This window comes from Populus alba, chromosome 4 (genome assembly GCF_005239225.2).
Source record: "Populus alba chromosome 4, ASM523922v2, whole genome shotgun sequence".
NCBI lineage: Eukaryota > Viridiplantae > Streptophyta > Magnoliopsida > Malpighiales > Salicaceae > Populus > Populus alba.
The window spans coordinates 12727128-12738281 of record NC_133287.1 but is presented as its reverse complement, the minus strand read 5'-3'; the positions used below and the strand labels follow the sequence as shown (position 1 = coordinate 12738281).

At 33.6% G+C, this 11154-nt stretch overlaps 1 protein-coding gene across 3 annotated transcripts; it reads right to left on the bottom strand.

The window, feature by feature from the left end:
* LOC118053587 (serine/threonine-protein kinase PBL34) lies at positions 1-7413 on the bottom strand. 3 transcript variants are annotated; one of them, XM_035064900.2, is made up of 7 exons: positions 7171-7413; positions 6470-6756; positions 4525-4862; positions 4239-4374; positions 3132-3271; positions 2927-3050; positions 1-1095 (listed from the first exon to the last, which is right to left on the bottom strand). In XM_035064900.2, the coding sequence occupies exons 2-7, from the start codon at positions 6651-6653 to the stop codon at positions 590-592; spliced, it is 1428 nt and encodes a 475-aa protein (XP_034920791.1). In that variant the 5' UTR covers positions 6654-6756; positions 7171-7413; the 3' UTR covers positions 1-589. The 3 variants fall into 3 exon arrangements, with proteins under 3 accessions (XP_034920791.1, XP_034920795.1, XP_073264964.1); XM_035064904.2 differs by lacking the exon at positions 6470-6756; XM_073408863.1 differs by having other exon boundaries at positions 3132-3268; positions 6470-7412.
* Positions 7414-11154: the final 3741 nt, after the last annotated feature.

Sequence of the window (11154 nt, the reverse complement as noted above, 5' to 3'; positions counted from 1 at the left end):
TTGATATCCAATATGACTGCCAATACTAGGCAGTTTAGCCCAAGGATTAACGCAGATACTCTTACCTCTTTGGTGACATATAACCCACAAATAGTTAAGACTTGTAAAATTTGCATGATGCAAAGACATGGTATCGATTATTTCCTAACTCTTTAAGATGACTCTACAAATCAAATTAATTCCTTGGGAATGATCCTATACCCACAACACAAGTATGATGCCTATTCTAATACTTACAATCCTAGATGGAAGGATCATCCCAACTTGAGATAAATAAACCCAGCAGGTCATCTTTTCTCCGGTGAAGGAACTACCTGCAACCTCTCATTCCAAAGCTGGATTGTAATTTGGTCAGAGCATTTCCAACCTACAAAAAACGATGAAGCTACAGGAACAAAACATTGCACAATCAACAGTAGCGTCTCAGACTACGATCCTCTCAAAAAGGAAAAAGGAAAGAAAGAACATCCCTCATTATCTTCCAAAAACACCCCATAAGGCCTTTCAAAGTCCCAAGTATGATCTTTAAACCAATACTGTCATGCAAGGAAATGAACGGGGATGAAAACAAAAGGGCATGGACTCAATACTATGGTTCTCCTGCTTTAGGAGCGGGTGACCGGTAATAACTGCTACCATGATGACCATTGAATTTGGGGAAGCTCTTTGATGGTTGCATATTCCTGGAACACCCTGGCCGCACTATACTTCCATTCTGAGCGCTTGGATTGGAGCTGCCTCGCTCTGATTGCATGGCTTGAAAGTATGATGAAGAACAGGCCATGTCCTTGAGGCAAGGCAGAGGCTTTAGGGCTTCAACAACATCACTCATCAGAGGTCTGGCTTTGGGGTCACGGTTAAGGCAGTGTGCAGCCAATTGGATTGCCTTCTGAGCACCTTTGATGGAGAAGCGCCCTTCAAGACGAGGGTCTATCATTCTGTAGAATCTTCTCCTCTCGTCAAGGTGTGGCTGTGCCCATTCCACCAGATTATGCTCACCATTTGGTCGGTGTTTGTCCATGGATCTTCGACCAGTCAACATTTCAAGTAGAACAACCCCAAAGCTATAGACATCACTCTTGGATGTGAGATGACCTGGCACAACATCAAGTGTAACAAGTATGGGAGGATTTGCATATAACACAGCTCAAATAATGCAAGGCTTAATTACATGCTCACAGAAAATTATCTGCACATGATGGAGGGTTACTACATCCATGTGTGCACCTGTGAGGGTGGGTGCAAGGGAGATGAAAGAAATTTGACAAGTTCTTAGTTAGCCTGAATTTGATCCTAATGATGAAAACTCACAATAACCAATTCACCTAATCGACATTAGCAAACTAGCAATTCAGAAAACATTTAACCAATACATTGCAGAGGATGCACACATGCCTGAAAATCAAGGAGACAAGGGAATCTGTCAATAGAACCATAGAAGATATGGATTTTTTTATTTTATTTTATTCATTATGCAGAACAAAAAGATGATGATGCTAAGAAAGCATCTTCTTCTAAATGAAGTTCAATACGACAAAATGTTGCAAAATTTTATGGATAGATCTTTATTTGACCACACAGAGTAGTACTGTTGAAAACCCAACAACATCTGGGAATCCCAGCATTCCATGAAAGAAAAGCAAACAATACTTACCTATTTGTCAAAGAAAGCAGGCCCTTTCATGCTATACTTTCCATTGTTCAGTCCATAATTCCAACATTTATATTCACCATCAGTCCAGGGTTCCATATTTCTCAGCCACTAATAATGCTAGTACCCCAGTAACTCAAGTATCCTGAAGTATGACTTGATTAAGAGACAACTATGAAGCTTTCCATAACTTGGGTCCTCTTGCCATCTTATATGTTCACTTGCCTAAAGTATCTTTAATTTGAAACCCCCCATTCCCCAACATCTTAATTTGAAATTCTTTCAAGTCATTTTATTTCTTTACATGTTCACATTCATTTCATTCTTGTTCTTTTGAAAAAGTAAATAACAGGTCTAAGACATAGCTCATTGTATGGTGGTGCAGCAGTGACAACTAACAATGGTGAAATGGTTAGAATGATAATGCAGAAATGAGTGAAGGCAGCAGCAACATAATGTAGTGAAGGTTTGGAATTAGAAAGCAAGAAGCATTATGATGGCTGCATTCCGGCGACAGTAGCTAGGTAGACATAAAGGTGATGTAACAAAGTGTTAAGTGACAGTAACAAGGTACTGCCAGTGACATTGGAGCATAATAAATCCTGGTTTTAGTTTCTGGTCAAGAGTAAGATGATTGCAGTAAATTGTGGAGATAACATATTACTGGAGCAGAGGGGAAATTCTAATCCATTACTAGGTGACTAATCATAAAGATGGCAAAATGAATGAAGGGGACTATCTGGAGAGTTTGAAAGCCACATCAATAGAGCAGTATAGCAAGTGATGCTGTTGAAAAGCAGTCAAATTAGTGGCAGGGGTGTGAGATGGTGGTGTTTGTGGTTGTGGATGTAATAGCTACATGATGAAGGTCATTTGGTGAAACATGGAGTTTTTGCTCCTCTCGACAATATATTTATGTATTCTTTTCCACATCAAGAAAGTAGTTAAATTTCATTGTTCCTCTCACATACACACATAGCGCGCGCACATACTCTATGGCAATGTTGAAAGAAAAAGATGAGCAAAGTCAAGCTACCACTGAGAAATGTAACAAGTTCTGGAGAAGCTCGGCAACAAGAAATTCAGGTTTTTGTTAATCATGTATAAAACCATGGATACATTCAATTAAGAGAATAAAGCCTATATGCAGAAGATTAATGTTTAACATGCTCACCTGTTATCAATACTTGGGCTAACAAACTAGATTACATCTAATCACAAGCACAAAACCTGTAATGATGCAAAAGACTGACACACAATGTTTAACATGCTCACCTGTCATTACATACTCAGGGGCTGCATAACCATATGTTCCCATCACGCGGGTAGATACATGAGTCTTGTCCCCTTCTGGACCATCTTTGGCAAGTCCAAAATCAGAAAGCTTGGCGTTGTAGTCCTGGATAGGTCTAGCAATACTTTAGAAATGGATACAACAATGGATAAATAACAGATTATTTTCATAAAACTAGTCACTCACTGCATCTAGTAGGATATTAGATGTTTTGAAATCTCGATATATCACCGGCCGTTCAGTTTCCTCATGAAGAAAGGTAAGGCCCTTTGCAGCGCCAAGCAGTACTTTCATTCTGACAGACCAGGGAAGAGGCAGGGATCCTGCTGCATCAAACATATTACTCCCAAAAATGTGCAATGATCTATCTAATAACAGAGCCTAGTTTTGTATCTGTATTTCCACCATACATAAATTAGGACAATATGGATTATGTTTGTGCACACATTTTATGGAATGCATTATCTCCATAAATTGGTCTTCTATGTGAACTACACTTTCCTTAATTACTGTGATGATTATATATGCATTATGGCAGCTTTCCTAGGTCTTTCAACTAAATACTTCATTCTTATCCTTTCAAATTAATTGCAATTCATGAAATGTTTATGTTTGGCATAAATACAACTTCCAGAAGCATGAGAAAATAGGAAAAAATAAAAACCATACACTCTGAGAGAGAGAATGCAAGAACTCTTCCCATAAGTGAAGTGCATTGAAAATTTAACCTCCCAGCAGTGGTTAATTATGGCACCCCTTTTATATAGTTTCTTAGAAGGACGGTGCATTATGACCACCAACCTGTTCCAAAACAAGTTTCGTAACCTTTTGACATATAGATTGATTTTACATGCAGCATATTAATTTGTCATTTTCTACACAGGCAATAAAATTTAAGGCTTGCACTGACTTCATTTCACACTATATGTGACTGTGATGATAAGGTCCTTCAATTAAAAAATAGGAAAATGTAGGAAAGGATGAAAAGAACATCACTTGTAGGTATGATACCATACTAGAAATAAATTGCATAGCATAAACTGGAATATGTATTAATTTCTTTGAGCTAATAAACTCAGTCCTGGTTACCAATAAAAATTGGTCAATGCTTCTTTTCCTAAATTAGCTTCTTACTTTGAGCTCTCATTAGTTACCCAACCAATCAAAAGATTTGACAGAATGGTTTTACAGGCTGCACACTCATTTATAGATGGCTCATTGAAACATCTACCAGTTTAGGAGAAAACACAGGATAGGTAACCAAATATGTAGAATAATAAGCTCATTACATACTTCTAAAGAGGTGATTCTCCAAGCTTCCTCGAGGCATAAACTCGTAGACTAGAAGCCTTTGATCGTCCTCAATGCAATAGCCAATTAATTTAACCAAATTAGGATGGAGAAGGTCGCCGAGATAATTAACTTCAGCCTGCCATGTATAAAAGAAGTATCCTTCAACCATAAATGCAGAAATACCACAAGCAATTATTGTAGACCAAACATGCAAGTGAAACATATGGGCATGTGCATGCATGTGGATGAACATGAATATACTAAAAAAAGATGTGAGATTTCTTACAAGCCATTCTTTGTGTCCCTGAAGTCCATCATGGTTGAGAGTTTTTACAGCAACAGACAGCCCTGTGCCAGGTTTCACTGGAGCAGTTCCATTCTCATTAATCCAACCTTTGAATACGCAACCAAACCCTCCCTCGCCAAGAATACTCTCAGGCCTAAAATTCCTTGTTGCTGATTTGAGCTCATTAAAGGAGAATTTTCGAAGCTGAGAGGAAACTTTAAGTTCCTCACCAATATTAGGAGTAGATGGAGAACTTTCAACATTGCTAGTGCTCGAGGATGATCCCACTTGAACAGCCGGTTGGTCTCTGCCGGTATCATTTGTTGATTTGCTTTCCGCTGAATCACAAATGAAAACAAATACCATCACTGTATCTGGTTTTTCAGTAATCAACTAATCTATACTTTCAAATACGAACTCAGATACAACCTGAGAGATGAATATAAACATTTCCAGAAACAGTATAAACCAGAAGAGACATGTCTATTTAGAAATATGTAGACAAAGACACGCACGAGCATCTTTGAGGTTAAATAGCACCTATACTAGTGTAGGTTTACTTTAAACCATCCATGCATTTTTATTAGTTAAAACATTCCAAGGCATAACAACACCAAATCATGACTGAAGTTAGTTGCATTTTGTCTCTTTGAGAGATAAGAACATGCTGAGACACCAATGGTGCTTCAATGCATGATTAGTGTCTTGATTTCAATTGAATGACCTTTTTTTTTGTTTTATCATCTGCAAGAGCAAAATAAAAACTTTTAGATTCATTTGCAAAAAAAATAATAAAATTGATTCAAGAGTAGTTTTTTTAGAGGTACATTACTATTGTGTAAGATAGTTCGTGCATTGAATTCAATATACTAGCTAAGAATTTGCTAAGCTGTCTGTTCTGGACTCTAGTGGAACCATCCATTCATTTGTTTTCTTATTTTAACAACTTCTGGGTATGAAGTGAAACCTTCATAAAATTGGATATTTACTCAAAGCCTACAATAGAGTTGGAGACATGTTGCACTCAAGGTCACATGTTAAGTAATTTTGAACACTACAAGAGTTCTGTTCTCAAATACAAATGCCAACATAAAACTTATGACTGCTGTCAATAAATGATTAAAAGGGTTGCAAGTTTCCTGAAATATTTGATAATGCACAATGCTCAAATGCTCAACCAAACATCATCTGTTTTATATGCCATGTACTAACAATGGGAAACTAAAAAAAAAATCTAAAAGAATCATCCATATAAATCTAGCAAGAAAAGTATTTTGAACAAGAATATATTATAATGCCACAAAACTTTAAGCTGATGTTTGTTACATCAAGTATCTTGAACATTTTCCATCATGATCCAACCAGCATATTTTGCAAACCAGCATTTGAGAATTAAGACTCAGCATAGCAAGCTCCAACCACTGAGCCCCTGTATATTGCATTATTTGACTCATTTCAGCTTCCAAGATAGCAGCAAAATAATTAGTGTAAATTACAACAAGTGGCCAAATTTGGTTAATAGACATACGATAAAATCAAAACCACCAATTAACTGTCTCAACCAGAGTAAATAATTAACCACTTACCAAAATCTAAAACCCCTTCCCATAAAAATTGAACAAATGGAGAATAACATCGCATAAAAACACTCTGACAGTAGTACTAATCAAATTTGAATAAGGAGAATAAATGACAGGTACAATAAAAGACCATATTCTTGCAGAGTGATGCACTTGCAAAACCAAAGAATTGAATAAATATATAGTATGATCCAACATCCATGTGGCACCAAACAAGTACAATTAAAGAACGATTATAACATATTATAATCAAGCATGCAAAAAATATTTAATTTTCTTGTTTATAATAGTATTCGAAAACACAATCAAATCATTCAAACAAACCGGTAGATGAAACTAGTTATAGCGAATAAATCAAATTATACCATATTGTGTGCTAGTGCCACTTATGGAGCTATCAACCCTTGTTCTTGAAGAAATGCAGCTCCCAATGAACCTAAACTTAATCCAACATCCACTTTCCTCAGCTTCATCATCTTTCTTCTTCTTTAACTTTGATTTTCCCACAGTCCAATCAGCCACATTGATAGAATCAGGACCTAACACCATCTCTTTGGAAACTAAAAAGGGAATTACAATATCATATCTCACAACTACCTCAGAGCACCAATTGCAGCTCTTTCAATTCTCCTATGCCTATACACCCCAAACCCTGTCAGGTATTAAAATGACCCCAATTACCACTCACAATCAAGCCTCAGCAAACAAAAACAAAACCCAGAAAGCAAAAACCAAACAAACCAATCAAAACTCTAATAAACCTTGAAATGAGACCATCTTTTGAAATTACAGAAACAAATTCAAAAAACCATCACTATCACTCAAATCCACATAACAGAATATATATTTTTAGAAGGCTAAAGATACTAAAATGCACATGGCCCAGAACACAAAATGTACATGCAAGGAAAGGACCACTATCAACAGTAAAGTAATCTTTAGAACTAACATAAGGATAGAAACTTTGAAAAAACCCTAGAAAATTCTGAACCAAACACAACGAACAAGCCCATAAATGAATAGTGTGGGTCAAAATTTTAAAATTATCAGGTTGGTTTCAGCTCACCAGACAAAAATACAAGGTTTTTCATCACTCACACCGTACATTGCCAAGTCAAGGGCAATCTCCACAAGAAATCTTGCTTTCGGAGGTTACAATATAGAAAAGTATGGGGTTTTGAGGGCCATGGAGAGAGAAACGTGCGTTACATGCGTGAAAAGGTAGGTGTGTGTGTGTGTGAGAGAGAGAGAGAGAGAGAGAGAGAGTAAAAACAACAAGGCAGTGAGACACTGAGCAGGCTAGCTAGCTAGCTAACTATGTGTTTTTTGCCCGGTAAGTTTAATGTTGTTTATATGTCTTGCCCCGGAGATTTTTATTTTATTTCTTTTTTGTCACGTGTTTTTGTCGTTATCACACTTCAAAATTGCAAAGGATACACAGCTTCATTTTTTTTTCCCCCGAGATAATGTTGTTTTTCAAAAAAAAATATTATTAAAAAAAATTAAAATAATAATATTATTTATTTTTAAAATTTATTTTTTTTACTAAGACATTAAAACAATTAGAAAATACTTAAAAATATTAATTTAAAAAAATATCATTTTTTTAAAGATATTTTTAAAATGTAAAAATAGTTAGAATTTATTTAATTATGTGGTAATAATTATTTTTAAAATGTTTTTTATTTGAAAATATATTAAAATAATATTTTGTTTTAATTTTTTAAAATTTATTTTTGATATTTATATATTAAAATAATCTAAAAATATATAAAAAATTTTAGAATAAATTTTTAAAAAATTAAAACATAAAAAAACATAAAAGTGTTCAACTAAAAAAGGCTATAAAATTGATTGGCCAAAGTCATAACCTAAACAACCCACGAGGAAGAGAGAAAAACCAATGGCTTAATGCCGTTAAAATATTTGGGGATTTGGGGTCATATTGAATAAACAAAAATAATTGAATTCGAAGTAGAAGTAGAAGTTCTTAGAGTTATAAAAATATACAAAATAATTTAAAAATATTTTTATTATGAAAAGACAATATAATAATAGGACTAAAGATATTATTTTAATTTTTATTGTTAATTATAATAGGGTGTATTTATAAAAATTGCATTACTTCAACATTTGGGGTGGTGTTATTGGACCCAACTTTCTTCAAATAAAAAAATGTGCATGAGAATCAATGATAACGAGTTATTTGACACATATTTTATTATGAGTTAAATAAAAAAAAATTTAAAAATAAATATACAAGTTTTTCAAAAAAATTTTAATTTTAATTATAAATCAAAAGGCATGTATTTAATTAAAACATCTATGACCATCTATGCCAATAAATATAAAAAAATAAATTATTAACGTGTTTATTAAACTCATCTCGTTGTGGGTCAAATATTTTTTTTCTAACACAAAAGAATTAATGTGTAGGTATTGTTAATGCATTTTTTAATATCAAATAAAAAAATATAACCGTGAATCAAAAAGTCGATTTTTATTTATAATAAATATCATATGTATTAATAAAAACATATAAGATCTCAAGCTAATTTTTAACATAGTAGAAGAATTGAACAATGTTGTAATTGTTACAACGAAACACTATTTCTTTAGTTTTTGTATAATAATTTTTCAAGAAAAAACATATAAAGAAAAAAGTACAAAATAAATTTTAAAAAAATAAAGATAAGAACCAAAAAAAATAATATAAATAGGGCAAGTGTAAAGTGAAAAATATTCAAAGTGTAAAAAATAAAAATTGAATATTTATTTTAAAAAAAAAAGTGAAAGAAAAAAAACTAAATAAATATTACAAAAAAATAGAGATAAAAAATTGTAATAAATAGACCAAGTGTAAAATAATAAAAATATTTTTTATATAAAAAGAGAAAATAAATACATATAAAACTTGTTTTTTAAAAAAACATGAAAATTATAATTTTATCATCGCTATAATACCACAATAGTAAAAAAAAAATAGCAATATTTACAATTACATCATTTCTATATTTCTATATGAAAAAATAGCAATAGCGATTGTATATGTATAATGTTCGTGTTTCATTGCTTGCTATAAAACCGATGATGTAACCAATATGGCTGACCTAATTTTTAGAGAGGTCATTCGGCTACATGGTCTTTCTAGGAGCATTGTATCCAATAGAGACGTTAAGTTTTTGAGTTATTTTTGGAAGGTTTTGTAGGGTATGTTAAGAACCAAACTTTTATATTTTACTACTTGTCATCCACAAACAGATGGTTAAACTGAAATTGTTAACCAGACTTTGATTCAATTATTAAAGGCTATCATTCAAAAGAATCTTAAAAATTAGGAAGATTGTTTGTCATTCATTGAATTTGCATATAATTGTAATGTGCTACTACTGATTATTCATCATTTGAGATTGTATATGATTTTAACCTTTTGACACCATTAGATTTGATTCATTTACCTGTTGATGAAAGGGTTAGTCTTGATAGTAATAAAAAAGCACAGTTGGTGAAAGATCTTTATGCAAAGATTCGACAATAAATAGAAAATAAGAATGAACAATATGCAAACAAAGCCAATAGGGGATGCAAATTGGTGAGATTTGAACTAGATGATTGGGTTCGGGTGCATATGAGGAAGGAAATGTTTCCGTTTTAAGTTGAGTTTTTGCTTTTGCCAGACCAAAGCTAAATTCTATGTGTGGTTGGGTTAACCTGAGATCTCATCTGGCAATTCGCTTTAACCAAAGCTTATATGTGTGGTTGGGTTGACCTAAGATCCTATCCAGCAATCTCCTTTAACTAGGACCAATACAAAAACATGTGTGTGGTCTCATTGTAATGGGTGACTTATCCAAATGAAAAAAAATGTGAAGTGGTTTCATTGTAATAGGTGACCTACCTAAGTGGAAGATGGTCTTATTGTAATAGGTGACCTACCTAGGTGGAAGATGGTCTTATTGTAATGGGTGACCTACCCAAAATGAAAAATGTTTTCATTGTAATGGAAGATGGTTTTATTGTAATGAGTGACCTATCCAAAATGAAAAATGTTCTTATTGTAATGAAAGACCTACCTCGATGGAAAATGATCTCATTGTAATAGGTGACTTACCAAAATGAAAAATGATGAAAAACAGTCTCATTGTAATGGGTGACCTACCTAGATGGAAATGGTCTCATTATAATGACCTAGGTGGATGATGGTTTCATTGTAATGGGTGACCTATTTAGATTGAAAAATGAAAAGATTTTTTAAATATGGTCTCATTGTAATGGGTGACCTACCCAGATGGAAAAAATATAAAGAGTTTTGAAAGTGGTCTAATAGTTTAGGAAAAATATAAAGACTTCCCCAGCCAAGTATTTTCGTTAGATAAGTCACATTATTTTCATCTGAGCAGGTCACCCATATAATAGGATAGGACTGGAAAACTTAGCACTTTCTAACTGGAGGGTTGACTTGATAATTCCCGATCACGGGGTTTGAAAACTTGGTGCTTCCTAATTGCAAGGTTGACCTGAAGACTACAAGGTTGATCTTCTCATTTCTTTGAGATTTTCCTAATGGTAGGGTTCATCTCATCTTCTTCTTGTTCCAGAGTCAAAGCCATAATTTTTTGTTATTATCAATTGAATGATTCTTTCTTTATCCACAATCTTGCTGGACTTCATTGATGATTTTCTCTGTAACAAATCAAAGATATATGTACAATTCTTTGAGGTTAGATGACATGCATGCATTCATACCTTAGTTTGAAATATAGGTCCCCCCCTCTTCAATGCTCCATCGTCATAGAGTGTTTTTATTTGCTATCCAAAGCTTTCTTGTTTTTTTTTTTTATGTACTGGCTCATTCATGTGCTAGCCTTTCACTCAAATGTAAGTGCGATGCCTATTCTGGGTTGTCCACAATGATTATTGCTTTCATGATTTATCAAGCTTGACAATGCCCCCAAGTGTGGTGTGGCTTGATTCATCATGAAATAGCTAAACAAATCATTCATCTCCTGGTTTCTCTTAAGAATTATTCTTTGATTGGTTGTGAGCATCT